At 45.2% G+C, this 17,451-nt stretch overlaps 1 protein-coding gene across 4 annotated transcripts in view; it reads left to right on the forward strand.

The window, feature by feature from the left end:
- The window catches only part of Capzb (capping actin protein of muscle Z-line subunit beta), a 171,405-nt gene that overhangs the window by 97,659 nt on the left and 56,295 nt on the right, over positions 1-17,451 (forward strand). For all 4 annotated transcript variants that reach the window (XM_074081180.1, XM_020165385.2, XM_020165383.2 and 1 more), the window contains exon 2: positions 9,019-9,108. In XM_074081180.1, the coding sequence (XP_073937281.1) occupies positions 9,019-9,108 (90 nt within the window). The remainder of the gene's footprint in view (positions 1-9,018; positions 9,109-17,451) is intronic.

The following is a 17,451-nucleotide window of genomic DNA, read 5'->3' on the forward strand; positions in this document are numbered from 1 at the left end:
CTGTTTCCTGATTTAGATGGTTTCTAAGGTCAGTGTAACAGTTATGTTTTAAAGCCTGGGTAGGTGAGGAAGCCACACACAAGAGAAAATGCTCCAGGTCAGCCAGCCGGCTCCCAGAGCAGTGCCTGAGACATGTGACAGAACCCTTCATGGTGAGTTTGTCCATTGTCATCTGGCCTGGGTGTTTCTCTGCTTTAAATCATCCCATTATCTTGCGTATGTCTGCGCCATAGAAGGCAGGCAGCAGCCACCTGTGGGAGTGCTGTTTGGGGACTAAATTTCAGCATACCAAATGGGTTCGACAGCTGTCTGAGGTGCTGGCAGAGAAGAGCAGCCACCAGCTTTGGGGTGGGGTGGTAAGGCAGAGGGCACAGGAGGAAAGGGCATATGCCATCCGGGGGAGGTAGAAGAACTCCAAAATAAACCTATGCTTGCTGAGCACTGAGTCTGTCGTGCCTTGGAAAGTGCGGGCTCAGCTGTCCTTCCTCAGGACTCTGGTGGCTCTCTTCTTTCAAAGTATTTTGCCAGCCCACCAGGTTCACAAGGTAAATCCTGATTTCTGTGGGGAAACTGTCCTGTGTTCTGCAGTGAGACACTAGGGCTGTAAACAGAAGCATAGCTGCAGCTCTTAAATATGACTCATTTCGGATATTTCACTTCCTGAAGGGATGTGTAAGGGAAAAATCCACCAGTAGCTTTGGTAGTGTTTGACATAGAGCCTGAATGTAGGTTGCTAAGTTTTCCTGTGGAGTAAATATACCAGGGAGAGGCAGGCAGGGTGTCGGGGCTACTTGGGGACTCCCCTAGGCCTGTCACTTTTGTCTAATTTCCGTGGCTTCAGGTGGGTTTGGGAGTATCAGCAAACAGGAAGGCAGTTCGATGATGGAAGTATTCCTGGTGGCATCCGGGCCTGGAGAAACGGATTGAAGGCTATGGGAAGAGACTGAAAGGTGCAGAAAATCCAAGGGTGGAAGACCTTCTATGACTGGACATGGAGTTGTGCACTCTGCACTGTCTCCTGCCTGTCCTCTCATTTTGTCTTTAGGGAAGCACTGGTCCCAGTTCCTGTGTTCCCTCAGCATGCTGGGGTGTGGAGGTAGGGTAAATGTTGTAGAGTCTGCCCTCCTCTGTTGGTGCTTAATGACTTGGAAACTGAAATAACACTTCAGCTACCTTTCTAGAGACTCCTGGCAGCCTAAGTGGAAAACCTGTGTCAAGTGAGGGAAAAAATCAGGGAGGAATGGGCCCTTGAGCACCCAGAAAATGTTACGAAAAAGTCCTGGCAAGAGATGCCAAGCTCTTTCTGTTCTGAGAGAGTCATGTAATTTGGGGAGGATGTGCAAGCCCCCATGGGCCAGACAAGGAACCTGTTCTCAGTGGGCTGCAAGGTGGAAAGTGTTGTCAGGCCCATGTTCTTAAGAAAAGTGAGGCACCAGGGGATTAAGTGGCGACTTGCTTACTTCTTCCCTGCAGGTTGTGTGGGAAGTAGGAACTATTATTACTGTATTACATCTGTGCGTTTAGAGTCTTAGATTTCTTTGAGCGAAAGATGAAAAAATGTGTGCGTATACACACTTTACTCTTCATGCCGGGTTAAGGTAATTTTAAACTATTTGTGGTCCTGGGCCTGTGTACCCCAAGGTCTGAACCTATGATTTATTCCTGTCTCACAGTTTGTTTTAAGCCTGAATGGGTCTCTGTTTTTCTGGCTTCCCACCCCATGACAAATTAGAAGCAACATATTAAAAGAAGTGTTGCTCACAGCTTGACAAAGGAGGCAGGAAAATTTAAAAAGTAGACAGCTAGGGATGGATGCTCACAGATGTCTTTGGGCCATTTGACATGCTTACCTATGTGCAGTACACAGTCCTGTATACATTGGCATTGTGTAAAAACATGGGTCATGTAATACATTTTAGAGAGATTGCTCTTTAGGGTTAAAAGAAATTAGTACTTTGGTTTTCTGGAGAAGCCATTGAGAAGAACTCCCAGATTCTCCATGACAGTAGAACGTCTTCCTAAGTGGAGAATGAACATGGTATAGTTGTTCTTTCCTGCTGTCTTTTTCTGGCTGTCATCTTTCTTGGCCCATAAATTCTTTGCAGGCAATGGCCACATCTGTCTGCTCTGGCTGTGCCTGCCCAGCTCTCTGACAATTGCTCAGCGGGTGAGTGCTTTGGGGAGATGTCAGTGCCTCAGGGGTAAGGATACCATCTCAGGTGCTGAGTTTGCCAGTCTGTGCTACTACCTTCAGAACTTTTTCTGTACCTGTTACTCGTTGTAAAATGAGGGGCAGGACTGAATAAACTTGAAAGCCCTGTCCTAGACTAACTTCTGTGATCCTGATGGTAGTTTTTTAAGGAGAGACTTGCAAAAGGATTACATTTTCATGGTAGTCAAAATGACATTGACACACCACCGTGTTGGTCGCTTTAAAATGGCTAAATCACCACCTCCCCCCTTAGCCCGTCCCACTTGCATGGGTCAAAGCTAGGGCTAAATAGCTCATTGTACGGTGTCTGATGTTTGTTTTGACCTGAGTAAAAAAGATGACATTGACCTATCCCTGATGATACAGAGTAGACCCCAAAAGTCCAGGGAGGCCCAGTCTGTTAATTGATGTTCACTGTGGCTTTGACTCACTTGGTAGAGGATTTTCCCATGGGAACCAAAGTCCCCGGAGGGTACAAGTGTGTTTGTGTCTGAGCCGCTGTCATTCTATATCCCTTCCAAAGGGCGGTCAGTTGGTAGAAGAAGCACTTTTCCTTTTATTAATCCAAAACGGGCAGTTTTCTGGAGTGACCCAAAGACTCATCCTTGAATCTTTCCCAAATAGCCGCTAGCACAAATTGTTCCTAAGCCACAGACAGAAAACAAATTCTACTTTTAAACATTTGCTTGCTGGGTCACAGATTATACGAGACCAACCTTGGTTGAGTGAGACTCTCTAAGTCCTTTTGGGCTCCAGCAGCATTTACCTCTGGGCTCTCTATGAAGTCAGTATTTGCTAAGCCTCTCGGGAATGTAAACCAATGAAGGCCACAGTGAACTTCAGCACAAACTCTGCAGGCCTCTAGGCTTCAGAGGGTTGTTTATGTGCAGACAAAGCTGTAAAGTCCAGATCTTCTCTAACCAGTCCTGAGGCAGCTATGAAGGGCTCCTGTTTGGAAGTATTCAGAGTGTGAGTTACCACTTGTCCCTGAAATTATTGACACTGTATTTTAAAAGGATGTGCACAGACTACAAACAACTTTGACAAGGCTGTGGCCCTGTCTTCTAGCTAGTGGCCTCAGCTAGAAGGCGGTCATCACAGGCTTCTTGGGCTGTCTACCATCTCCAGGATACCATGTCTTGTCCGTTTTGTCCTTGAACGTGTCTGACTCTCCCTTCTCTCCAGCCTTGCAGCCAGAGTCTTGGTTGCTGGAGAGACCTGTGCTGGCCCTCTTGACTCATCTCATGTCTGTCAGAACATCTCCCCAAAGTCACCACAGGAATCACTTATGTGCCATTATTACTGCTGTCTAACAAGGCCACTCAAGACCTAGAGACTTCAGAAAACAATGATGACTTCGTTGTCTTCAGTAGCTTCTACAGACTGAGGCTGATGGTCCTGGCTTAGGGTCTTGTGCTGTTGCAGTCACAGATGAAGCTGTGACAGTCAGTCTCTGCTTGTGACTTTTCACAGAGCCCTGGACCTCTGTACGGAATGTCTTCTCAGGGCGGTGGAAGGGTTCACTTTACACTGCTGAGTGTATGTGCTCAGCAGACAGGGCAGAAACTGCAGTGCCTCAGAAGTCACCAAACATCAGTTCTGCTGCAGTGTTGATAAAGCAGTCACAGAAGCTCCCCCAGGTCCAAGGAGAGGGGCTCCCTGTCCCTTTGGGGTGATTGTATAGGGCATATTGCAAGAGAAGTGTATGGGGTGGGATAACTAATTATGGCCAGTTCTGGAATATGTACCCTGCTTCACCTTCTAAGACAGTGGCTCTAAAAGCCTCATGGGAAAGTGAATTTTGAAGTTGAGAAGGCTAAAGGACATGCTGCAGAAGCCAGACATACGCAAAAGTGCTGGAGATGTGAGGGTCTAAGCCCTGGGCAGGAGCCGGGTGAGCCCTCCAAGCAGCTGGGGAGTAATCCCATATACAACTCATCATGGCAAGGCGCAGTCACCTCCCATGCCAGGTTCCACTGCTGTCTTCCCCTTAGTGCACTTGGCCTCATCTCAGGGACAAGTGGTGTGCTCTGAGCTTCCTTTCATCTCCTTTTGTGCTGTTGTAGTGTCCCCCCAACCAAATGGTCCCCCGAGGACTGCCTAGAGCACCCTCTTGAGAAGTTTTTGGGGCCTCTTAGTGGGCACCTTTGCTCTAGCACTTACCAGAGTTGTGGATAGTGTGTTTATCGTATTAAACTGGAGTTTATCACGGGCTGGGACATGTCCTGCTCTTGACATCCCTGCTCAGGGGCTGAATGTGTTTTATTTTTGATGGTTTCTACATGGACTTTGCCTCTTGAATTTGTTTAAAAGGCCAGGTTTGACTGTCAGCTGACGATTTGACAACACTCTGGTGTCTGTACTCTCCAAGGGGTGTTTTAGGCTGTGGTGTTTTATTTGACTTGATTACTGTCTAAAGATTGTTCCTGCCCATCTTAATGACATTTTACTTGCAGCAGGATGACTTAAGCAGTTTTGTGCTTTTCTTTAAATCGTAGGAGAACCAGCAAAAACAAAACACCTCCTGCCTCAGTTTATGTACTTACAAAGGCTCCCTCCTCTCAGCGCTTCCTCAGTGGGAAGGGGAAACAGACATGTTCTAATCCTTCATGTTCTCACAAGGACTTGCCTGCTCCTTGTTTTTTCCCCCCCACGTTGATTTTTTGGCAGCCCTGGGGTTTGAACTCAGGGCCTCAAGCTTGCTAGGCAGACATTCTTATGGCTTTTTTGATTTTTTTTTTTTTTGAGATAGGGTCTTGCAAACTATTTGCTCTGGCTGACTTCAAACCTCAACCCTCCTGATCTCTGCCTCCTGAGTAGCTGGGATTACAGGCATGAGCCACCAGCGCTTGGCCCTCCATATTGATTTTGATGGCACTGTAAGCTCTATGAAGACCAGGGACTTTATGTTTACCATTTGGTATTAAAACCAGTGCTTGCTACCTAGGAAACACTATAAATAATTATTGAATGATAAATCGAATGGTCAGAGAATTGGGAAGGAAAGTGGAAAGGTCATTCTTTAACTGTTTTCAATCCAGAGTACCACCAGTAGAAGGTAGAGGGCTGAAGCTCATTTTAGGAAGGGATGTCTGGGATCAGTCAACATTTTGAAGAAGCTGTCTTAGTCAAGGGGTGACATTTTGTAAAATAACTGTTGTTTAAGGGAACAGACCACAAAAGGAGGGAAATCCTAAGAAAATAAGTGACAGAAATAAGTGCAGATCAGTGTGCCATGAACTGTGCCTTGTGTCTTCGTGCTGTCTGTGGCACCACACCATACAGCCTTGTGGTTACTCACTGTTTTATAGACAGTTGGTTCTTTGAGGTTTGCATCTTCAGTAGGATTCGCTGGGCCAAGTTCAGCCTGGCACAGGTTCGGTGCATGGTTGTTGGATTTTGTAAACTAGTTGTTGGCCTGCAGGGGCTGGATCCAGAGTGTTGTCTGTTGAAGAATAGGACAAGTAGAATCCAGTTGTGTGTGTGCATTTCGAGTGAAAGAGAAGGCATGGTCCAGCTAAGAGAAGTCTTAGAGGCTATGTAGTCCACATCCAGTCCACAGGGTTAAACCACACAGAAAAGACCTCCTACTCTGGACTTTTGAATCCTAAACCCAGTCCTCACTTGCTCTTGTTTGTATTTTATAGTACCTTTAAAAATATTTAGATGTTTGTCTGATAACTACATAAGCATCATGAATGCCCTTGATCTTAACATTTCGTGTAAGATCTGGGCAATATCAATTCTCCTGGTGGCCATTGTAACTTTTTTCACTGTTTTGAATTTTGTATCCAGCATTCATTCCCTTGGCTTGGCTTACAGCAGAAGAATCAAAGTTCTACATTCATTTAAAATGTATGCTATTGCTTGTTTCTGGGCTTTCTGAAAATGGCTCCATCCTAGGTCATCCTTGGGGACCCTCCTCCTGCTGCCATTGTCTTTGTCTGTGGTCACCCATGTTGTTGCATGTAGCTGTAGGTCATCCGTGTTTTTTTCCTTTCGTGCTGTTTCCGTTCGGACCCCTTAGGGTTTGGGATGACTCCCGGTGAATGGCTCCAGTTAACTCTAATTTTAACTTTTAACAAGCTGTCAGTAAGCTTTCCCATGTTGCTTCACTTATGGGAAGCATTTAGTCATTTCCTAATTTAATGATGGTTAAACATCCTTAGCCCTAGAAATTTGTTGTGAAACATTTCCAATTAAGAGTAATTGCGATGAATGCAGAATGTGAGTTTGATGGTTTTGGGAAAGTGTTGTGGTCCTGCCAGCAAGGCGCAGTCACACTGACTGGAAGGAAGAAGGCCTTTCATGGCTTGCCCCCTTGGGGTGAGGACACATCAGCTACTTGGGATATGTGGAGGCTCCACAGAGGGTCAGAACAGTGTGGTGTCTTTTCACATTGGCCTTCTCTGGTCAGGTTACGTCTTTTCCTGGACTTAGTTTCTAATTAACCCCTTCTGAATCCCAGTGTGTTCTGGATTACAGTTTCAAATTAGCTAGGCTCACTTACAACCAAGTTTGCTTTTCAATTCTGAGGAGGGTTATTGATGTCTAGTTATTTTCCAAAGACCAGACGTTTTTAGGACTTGCAAGTGGCTTTGGATTAGAGTTGTATCAGAGCGTCTCTCCGCAGGTGCCTTTTTTGCAGACTGGCCTTGTCTTTGCCCACATTCTAGGAGCCAGCGTCCCCATAACCCCAAAATGATGATTTGATTGGAGTTTTTCATCCTGGGCTGTCAGCACCTGAGCCTGTGACTATTGTAAAGAGGCTGTCCTTTGCACTGTTGGAGGCTTAGAGGCATCTCTGGGCCCTCCTCATTAAAACTGTTTGACAGCGTCCCCTTCCCCAGCAGTGACAACCAAGAATGTCTCCATGCATTGTTCAGTGTCTCCTGGCAGTGAGTATGCGTGGGTGCCTACAAAAAATAAGAAACACTAGTTTACAGCTTTTAACAAGTTTCACGTGAATCATTTAGGGTTTCATTCTTGTTCGGGCTCAGGCAAGAGAACACAGCTGTTTGTGAAGTATGGACACGTAGCTCTAGTTTGACAACAGGAGAGTGCAGAGTTAAGTTGAGTGGAGGGGTATTATAAAATCTTTATATTTAAAAATGTTTTCTAAACATTTAAGAACTGTATGTACATTTAGAGGATACTCCATCAGTGAACACATTCAGCTTTATCTAAATCATGGTAGCACTCACTCTGAGAGGTACTCAGAACTGTCTCCACCCTGTGGATAAACAAAAGCTGGTAAAAGAGAAACCTGCTCAAGGTTGTAAGTTAATGAATGGCAGGCGTGGGAGTTGAAGATGTGTCTCTAGAGTCAAGTCTGTTTATTTGTGTCTACCCTAGACCCATGGTGTTAAAATACCTTCCCATGTCACCTCAGCCTCGGTTGACATGCACTGGTGTAGAAGTGTGTGACACAAGTAAGGGGTTTCTGGCTGCCAGAGTGTGTCATTAAGAAAAGCAAAGCCCCATAGGGTTTCTGGTGGGGGGTTTTGTTTTGGTTTTTCTTTTCTTTGCAGAGTAGCCAGTTTATTGTGTGTCTTAAAGTAAATTGTCATTGATACCCATTTTGAGCAAGGGACAGACTTTTTTCTTTTTTAAAGTCTGCTGTATATGACATATAAATCTCAAAATGAAATTGACTCCAGTTAGCAATGTGTTATGTATTTGATAGATAGAAAGTAGGTCTTTACCCCCGTGGCCTGCTCTTGGCTAACAGACTTGGTGTGGTAATACTCAAAGATTATATCTCATTACAGCCAAATGTGGCATTTTGAGAATTACTTTGTGTATTTTGTGAGACTCTAGCTTGTTGATTTAGGGCTTTCAAAAATTTAGTTTGGGCAGAGCAGGTTCTAGACACAAACCAGCGTGTCTCTGACTGGCAATTTTGGGGGTCTCCATCAGCATCTGTGGTTGTCTGCACTCAGAGTCCCATACAAAAGTTTTTGCCACTTTACCTGACCCACCTTTCCCATCTTATTTCTGAGGTTCAGCCTCTTGTGCTAGAGTCCACTGCATACTGAGTTTACTTTGCACTTTACCAGTCTTGTCCTCACTCATTCACTTTCTTCCTTCTTCCCTCCCTCCCTCCCTTTCTTCTCCTCTTTCCTTTCCTTACTATCTGTATATTTGTGATGACTGGTGCAGTACCAGTCTGAGAGCTCTCAGTAAATATAGCATAAATACTACATGAGGAGGGTGTCGTGAAGCACGCTGTACATAGCTTTAAAAGTGGTGCTCAATAAATGAGTACTTTTTATTCCCTCAGTGTGCCTAGGCGGCAGTCAGCATGGTTTATTTTACTTGCACCTGGAATGGGCTTCAAATCTTGTCCAGTTTGCACGGGGCCTGGGAAAATTTCCCAAGCCTTAGTTTAATAAATGATGCTCTTTTATTCTTGGTGTGCATTGCACCACTGATTCTTTACCTAGTTTCTTCCTTGGTGTGGAGCTCATCAAGACACTGTCTTGGTGGTGTTACCTGATGCTTATACCTGCACTGCAGCAAGGTAAACCTAACTAACCTACTACAAGAGTGCTTACCATAGTGCACCTGCACCTGCCAGGTCCACTGAGCAGAAGCACTGAGGAAGGGATTGCTGGACTGTGCAGAGAGGGTGCTCTGGAATGGGGGTGTGGACAGCCTGCACACGCACAGCTTCTCTCCAGGCTGTGGGCTCCTGCAGACCTGGCAGAGGCTCTTTGGGCCTTAGAATACCTGTCATGCAGTAACCAGAAGTAGTTCTTGTTATTGGCAAAAATGACTCAGGCATTTCTTTTCTCCCTCCACAGAGTGATCAGCAGCTGGACTGTGCCTTGGACCTAATGAGGCGACTGCCTCCACAACAAATTGAGAAAAACCTCAGTGACCTGATCGACCTGGTACGTGCCTTCTTCATATGGTTTCATTTGAGCCCGTGACTCATACTCACTTGCTTTCCTGCAGCTCTTTCCATGTGGAATTCAAAACACAGGAAACATTTTCTTTGCCTAGGCAGACACCAGCCCTGGGCCTGAGGTTCCTCCACACGGAGGGAAGATGAGTTTCATATGGTGGTCTTTCTCTCAGACCATCTTTGTGATAAGGCCCAAGATAAGCATCCTAAAGCTGATTGCGACTCCATCCCCACCCCATGTACATCTCGTCTTCAGTTTCTAGAAGCTTACTCGATTTAAATTTGCAGAGTTCAAGGCCGTATCTCCAGTAGGTGCTAGGTAAAGTAATTGCACCAGTTAGCCCCATTAACAGCACCTCCTCCCCAGGTGCTTTTGCAGCCTTGCTTCTACTTTGAAAGGTTTAACAAATAGAGCTCAATGTACCTATTTAAATTTTTTTAATGTTCAGAATGATTGTAGTCAACATGATACTTCAGAGTAACTGGCACCAAACTTTTACTTTGACATGCTAAAATAGTGAAAAAAAAAATCTGTAAAGCCACAAGAAAAATTGAACAGAAATAATATGAACTCTGGTCCCAGGAGGCTAGCCAGCTTCCCTAGATCACTGAGTTCCTGTGGGTTCTGGCACTTGCTTTGGAAGCAGAGCTTCTGTTTTTCTCGTTGGATCTCATGTCGTCTTGCATGTGATTGTCAGCTGCCAAATGTGGTTCTTTAGAGGGGTATCTTTTAAAGTAAGGGCTTGAAAACTTGTCCATTTGCTGTGGTGATTTATTTAATTCCATCATATGGATTTGGAAGAGTTTCACCAGGAAAAAAAACGTGAGCAGGAGACTGGTGTTACTCACAGAACTCTTCTGGCAGCCTGGAAGGTCCACAGTACAAATAGTTGTATTTTTATAGGGACACCAACTCCCAGCTGTGTGGCAAGTGTGTGAGACAGAATAGAGCCAATTAAAGGAGTTGTGAATTTTCTGTATTTTGCATGTAGTGATTCAGGAAGTAAAGAGGAGGAGGTTTTGTGAGGTCAGTGGTCCTGCTGAGAAAGCCAGCTGCAGGTATCTTATGCTAGAAGTGAAAAAAAAGTACAGGTATGTGTAAAAAAAGTGATGGTACAGGTCAGAAAGATCCACATTTCAGCGGAGTATGAAAGGATGAAAGACAAATTATGGTACAGATGAACCTGCCCAGGTGGAGAGAGAAAATGTTACTTTCATATTATATATGTTCAAGGTCAGAGCTCCCAAACCAGGAACCAGTGAGGTGAGGAAATCACTGAAGTGGGCTGGGGCACAGGTCTAGCAGGGGGGCCGTGTCTCTGCTCAGGCGTCAGATGTTCTGTTGGGAGTGCAATCCTCTCACTTGTTCCTTGTTTTTAGGTTTTTCTGGAGGAGCCTACATTTGGATATGTGTTGGCCTTTTCATTTGATTGGTTGGGTGTGATTCTGTGTAGAGCCTGGCACCAAGCGAGTGGGTAAACTGTGAGGTGGGAATGGGGCAGTGGCAGTGTGGGCTGGAGGGGTTAGAGGGTTGAGAAGGAGCGAAATATGAAGTTGGGCAGGTGGGAGCATCTGGTGGTCACAGGGACTCAATGTAGTACTAACTCTCCCATCAGCCCACTTTCTGAATGCTGCATGCAGAGCATTGTGCTGCTTCTTTCCACAGCCTCATTTTGTTCTCCACAGTCCTGCAAGGCAGCACCACAAGTGTAGTCTGGGAATTGCTCTGTGGTTCGGTCTTTTTCTTGGTTAGAAATCTGTGACTGACCCTGTGTGGAATTGGGAGTTTAGGAATGGGAGGAAGAAAAATATAGACAGTTCTGTAGCATGGAAAAAACAGGAGGTGGGGGTGGGAGGAGGTGGCTAGAAGAAGTATGGGAGTCACATAATTTTTCTTTTTAAAGAAGTGAGAAATCTGGTCTAGATGGCTCACACCTGTAATCCTAGCTACTTGAGAGACTGAGATCGGGAGGGTCACAATTCAAACTCAGACCCCCCATCTCCAAAATAACCAGAGCAACATGTACTGGAGGTGTAGCTCAAGTGGTTGAGCCTATTTTGCAAGTGTGAAGCCCTGAGTTCAAACCCTGGTTCCACAAAAACCACAAAAAAAAAAAAAAAAAAAAAAACCCTGGAGTTTTAAAATTTACATAATTTCAAAACAAAAATTAGAGACAGGAAAGAAATTTCCTTCTTAGAGCCAGGCTGTTTAGGATTAGCAATTCACCCTCCTCTGTGGCTTCATGGAGTGGCTTGAAAGGTGTCAGTTGCCCCTCACTGGGGTTGGATGGAAGCCAGCTTTTGGGGCCCTTGTCCTCCTAAGACTGGACAAGAGGCCATAGCAGATCCCTCCCCCACGTAGAATGGGTTGGGGATTTGAGACTCTCATTAATTTTTTAATTTAAGTATGTCGTCAAAATGAAAATGGAGCATAACTTGTCAACAAATTAGGATCTGGGACAGCATGCATCATTAAAACTCTAATGCTTCAAAAGCCACTTTTGATTAATGGCCTGCCTTCTTTGAGGTCCTTGTTATGTGCAGTACACATGTAAGAGGGGAATTGGGCTGGCATTTTGTGACCGGTCATTTTCCTTTCCTCATTTCTGCTTTTCTCCTGTTTGGCTCAGGAATGACAGTTGTTCTCTTTTCCTTTTTAACTGAATTTGCAAAATGCTTTATTTTGTTAACAGTTGGTCTGTGCTAAGTGTCCTGTTGTGGCTCTGAAGTTTACATGCATTTTTAGTTTCTCCCCAAAGATGTAATTTCAGAAAATCCACACTGTTCTGAGTCTATCTAAAGGCCACATCACTGGGCCTTTGTCTCACATGATGTGGGGCAGGTTGGGTGTTTTTAGCATAGGGGTTGGTGTAAGCTGCAGTCATCCCTCACATGCTAACCTGCCTGAAGTAGAGAAGAGGAGGCTGTTGTTTGTAAGAAAAGTCTCCAGTTCTAAGACTGACAAGAATGTTAGGATTTGCCAGCATTCCTCCTGAGAGGAATGGCCTCACTTAGATGTCAGAGCCAGGGCACTGTAGGGGAATTTATCCGGTCCACTAGTGGTCCGATTACAGAGTAGCATTAAAGAGAAACTTGGTGTGTGTAGGGCAGCCAGGCCAAGGCAGCCAGTTTATCATGCCAGATCAGCTTTCTGTTTTCTTTCCAGCATTAGAACTTTTGCTGCCTTGGGATTATGATGCATGCTGTGATTGGTGGGAAATGACCATCCCTTGCAGATGGCCAAAACATCATTTTATTGCATATTAATCCCATTGTGCTAGAGTGAAGCCAGCTGAAATCTGTTGTTAAGCTCTTTCAGAAATACCCACACAGGCATGCGGGCCAAGAATCATGTGATGTGGTGCTCGCTTGGCTTTCTAAACTTTGACCTTCTGCAGCCATACTCTGCACCACTGGGAGCTAGAGCCGAAACTCCTCCACTTGGGTATATTTTGAGCTCTTAGCTGAGGAAGGAGTTTGTTTCTGCAGGTCAGCACCCAACAGACCATCTGTCCATTGCCTTTTTAAGAGCATACCAAAAATTAGCCCTAAATCTGTTTAACCAGGCAGGAGACTCTCTGCTTGCAAACATTGGTCACTTCGTTTTTTTAATTCCTTCTCTTCTTTTTTTCCTATAGTCACCCAAAGGCTTGGCTCTTGGTGTCCCCAGAGTTTATTCAAGCAGAGGGAAGACCTCAGAACTTCTGGCCACCCTGGCCAGGCCTGAGGTGGCGTGGAAGGGCACCCTGGTACTTGACAAGCCTTGATAAACCTGATCAGTTTTCCTTTCAGCATACTCCTCTTTTTAGTGGCCAGAATGGCCCTCCAGAAATAGAAGGGGCCAGCTGGGCACAGGGCTTTGTGCTGTCAGCCTCAGCAGCACCTGTGCTTTGAAACAGCTCACAGAAACTGTCCCCCATTGTCTGGGTGGTGTGAGGTCTGTAGGAAGATGGGTGTGACAGAGGCTGGAGTGCATCAGTGCACTTGTGTATTTGGGCCTTAGCAAACACGTGAGTGGAGGCCTATGGTGGACAAGCCCAAGAATCTGCTGTACAGCTCACTCGCCTGAGTGATCGATGGGTGAAATTAAGGCTCATACTGTAGTTAATAGTTCATTAATAGTATTGATTAGCAGAATAGCTAAGCACTTTTATTCAGTTTAGTAACCAATAAAATAATTAAGCTAATAAAATCTGGAAAATATGTTTCTAATGACAGCTGTGTGAAATGAAACATAAAAGAGCATAAAGCCAGGTGGTAAAGGTGTGTACTGGGGACCCAAGATGTCACCCCTGCCCTTCGAAATCTTGAAGGTCAGACATGACCTGCTGCATCTGTGTTCTAGAGTAAGCAGGTTTTCTTGTTACTAGTTTCCCTTTATCATTGTCATTTAAAACAGTCTGTAACCAGCATTTTTCCTCCTTTCTTTCAAAGACACATTTAAGAATTTTCTGAAGGGGTCTCAGCATAAGTAGGTGAGAAGTTGATATGTTCAGTCAACATTGATCCACACCTTGTGCTAGTTCAAGCTCTGTGTGCCAGGGAAGAAGCGCAGCCTGTATTCCCTGGCTCCTCATCGACAGGGAAGAAAAGGGGGATTCCACAACTTGGTACCTGAAGAGCGTGACCTCATGAATCTCTGGTGACCACTGGTCACCTACCAGTTAATAAGCCCTGAAGATGAGGATCAAGAGCAGCAGAACTGGGCTATTCTTCCTACAAGTGTTTTTTTTTCTAACTTCTATGTGTCAAGTGCTGTTCTAGGGGCTGAGGGTCCAGTGGCGGGCAAGGTGAAAGGCCATGGTCAGCTTTGTACTCTGTGTCTGTCCAATAAAATCAATAGCAAGTGCACCTACTCCTTCTCACTTACATGTAGAGGTGGTATGGGCTCTATAGTGGCTCTGCCCACCTCTCAGGGTGCTTTTGTCACTCTTGGCTGTTGCTAACCACCTTTTAACTGGCCTCTGACTGACGCACACCTTGGTACTTCTCCCCAAAGCCTTCCCGACTGTATACAAGAGAGCAAATTCACATCTTTGGAATTGGGGGCAGCGGGGTGGGGGTTTCAAAGTACCTGTCTCAAGGAGAAAATTTTAGGTTTTTTTTTTTTTTTTAAATTACATTACAGCTCATAACATGCCCACATGGCAAGACATCTTTTTTTTTTTTCATTTTTCTTTTATTATTCATATGTGCATACAAGGCTTGGTTCATTTCTCCCCCCTGCCCCCACCCCCTCCCTTACCACCCACTCCGCCCCCTCCCCCTCCCCCCCCAATACCCAGCAGAAACTATTTTGCCCTTATTTCTAATTTTGTTGTAGAGAGAGTATAAGCAATAATAGGAAGGAAAAGGGTTTTTGCTGGTTGAGATAAGTATAGCTATACAGGGTATTGACTCACATTGATTTCCTGTGCGTGGGTGTTACCTTCTAGGTTAATTCTTTTTGATCTAACCTTTTCTCTGGTTCCTGGTCCCCTTTTCCTATTGGCCTCAGTTGCTTTAAGGTATCTGCTTTAGTTTCTCTGCGTTAAGGGCAACAAATGCTAGCTAGTTTTTTAGGTGTCTTACCTATCCTCACCCCTTCCTTGTGTGCTCTCGCTTTTATCATGTGCTCATAGTCCAATCCCCTTGTTGTGTTTGCCCTTGATCTAATGTCCACATGAGGGAGAACATACGATTTTTGGTCTTTTTTTTTTTAAATTACATTACAGCTCATAACATGCCCACATGGCAAGACATCTTAATATAAAATAACATTTTCTCTCTCTACCAAAACGTTAAGGGTGCTCCAGGAGGATGTGCCTTGTGTCTTGTGTGACTTTGCTGTGCCAGCCTGGTACTTGGCTTACTTTGGAGCCCTGCTAAGCAAAGAGGGGAATCTCTGCTGGACCCCGTTCTCTAGGGATGCTCCCTGGGGTTCTGTGCTTTGGGTGAGAGAACTTGGCTTCTGTTCTCCCATGTGTCCTAGAGCCTGTCAGGAAGTTTTCTCCACTAGACCTGATTCTGTCTCTGGAACTGGAGCAGGGATGGACCAAGTCATTGGTGACAGGCACCGGCCCCCTGCAAGTCTGCTTGCACTGATGCTTCTCAGCTTTCCTGCAGGCAACACAGGGCTGCAGCCTCCCCCTTTATGGGGGAGAGCATTCCTGCCAAAGGCCTGCAGCAGTATTTAATGAACTCCATGCTTGGAAAGTTGTGGTGAGCCTTTGCTTGCCAGCGTCCTGTTCTTGGAAAAACTGCCGCTGTGAGTCAAGCACGAGAGCCAGAGAGGACCTGGGCTTTAGCGCTAAGCTGGCCCTCTGTCCCCTGGGTCGAGGATGGTGGACGTCCCTGACTGCAGGTGAGGACCCCACTACCTCGTGGGTGTGGTCTCTAGTTTGTGTCAAGGTGGCAGCTAGGTACCCTTAAAAACCAAGAAGCAGCAGTATGATTTGCCCAGAAAGAAGTGGGGCTTCTTGGGGTGCCCTCATCTACCCTGCTCCGCCGTAAATGTGGCTCAGAGTGATTGTAAATTTGATGAGTCTTGTTACTTGCAGAGCAACAGACCTCTATCCCATCCAATTAAGAAAGACATGAGCTGCCTCCTGCAGAATCATCCCAGGTATTAAGAACTGAGAGCCTCCAGTTGCTCCAGCTGTGCAATCGGAGCCATAGCCTTCCCATCATGGCCAGAGTCCTGAAAGTTACAGTCCCTCATCATCTCTCAGATAACCCAGTACGCTCTTGTGACTTTTCAGAGATTATAAGGTTCAACATAGGAATTATTCTTTGTTGGTCTTAGATTTAGAATTTGACTCTGCCCTCTTTTCTTCCCCGTAAAATCTTTTTCAAAATTACATGGAAAAATAACCAGCCAAGCATGGTGGTCCAGGCCTGTAATCCCAGAACTCAGGAATCTGAGGCAGGAGCATCATGAGTTCGAAGCCAGCCTACACTACAGGGCAAGACCCTGTCTTAAAAAAAGAAAACAACCCCCCTCAACAAAAGAAAAAGCTAGTAGTTTAAATAGAGAGCTATCCAGCATTAGAAATACTTACACATGGGCCTTGTTATTAATAAACTTCCTCATTGCCTTGTTTAATCTTCACAGCCACTCTATAAGGTGAGCAGGAGGCTCTCCTGCTCACTGGAAATAGGAATTGAGGCCAAGGACTTCTCAGAATTCCATTCCTAATACACAGTGGGGGTGCCAAACCCTGTCCTTTATCCCAGCTATTTTCCTTTGAATTGTTGTCTTAAAAATGAAAAGTGTGTCATTTCTTATATGTTTTGCTGAGGTGCAGTCGTCGTTTAAAGTGATGAGGACATGGAACTTGTAAAGTGCCTCAGGTAAAAGGACTTCTTAAGTTCTCTTTCTACCTTCTGGTACAGTGCTTTGTGCAGAGGGTGCTCATCAGAGCCACTTAGTCCTGTAGGCCTGGCTATGGGGAACAGTGGGCTCTGCTGGAACAGCATGCAGAAGCAAAGCCACCTCCTCTAGCCCTCGCCGCCCCCCACACACACTTGCATTATATCTGCTTGGAGGAAAGGTGCTTTTCAAGAAAACATTCTGCCCAAGTATAGTTTGTCACTGTTCTTTCAGTAAATAAGAGAAATCCAAAAGTTTTAGAAAAGCAATGCATTCCAAGAACTAATAGTATTTCATGGTTACATTAAATATAAAGTCAGCCTGCATCACTTGCAAAGAGACAAGTAGACCATGTGGGGAGACAACTGCAGAGCTCTGGACCTAGTAGCAGAAGGGAGTGAAGTCAAAAAGCTCAGCAGTAGGCTGGTGGTATAACTTAGAGGCAGAGTGCTTGCCCAGCATGTGCACAACCCTGGGTCCCATCCCCAGCAATACACACACACCACAGCAAGCTCAGAAACAGACCAGTAATGTAAGAACTTAGAATAATCTGTAAGAAAATAGATCACTAAGAGTGTGTCATGCATGCCTATAATCCCAGCACTTGGGAGGAGGAGGCAGGAGGATCACAAGTTTGAGACCAGTCTGGGATACATAGTGAGATCCTATCTCTTTCCACTCCCACCCTCCCCCCAAAAGTAATAATTTTGAAGGAAAACAAACCAAATCTCTGTTACACAGTATGTAGTCATATTTCTAATGGACCAAAGAGTTAACTATTAAATGAAGAAAGAAAAAGAGAACATTTATTTTTAACTCTTGAGTTGGGAGGAGTCTTTATAAGACATATAAGCTGATATCAAAATGATAGCTTTGGCTACATGCAAATTTAACTTAAAAGTTACACAAGGGCTGGTGGAGTGGCTCAAGTGGTATAGCACCTGCCTACAAGCATTGAGGCCCTGAGTTCAAACCCCA

The sequence above is a fragment of the Castor canadensis genome, chromosome 7 (assembly GCF_047511655.1).
Source record: "Castor canadensis chromosome 7, mCasCan1.hap1v2, whole genome shotgun sequence".
NCBI classification, from domain to species: Eukaryota; Metazoa; Chordata; class Mammalia; order Rodentia; family Castoridae; genus Castor; species Castor canadensis.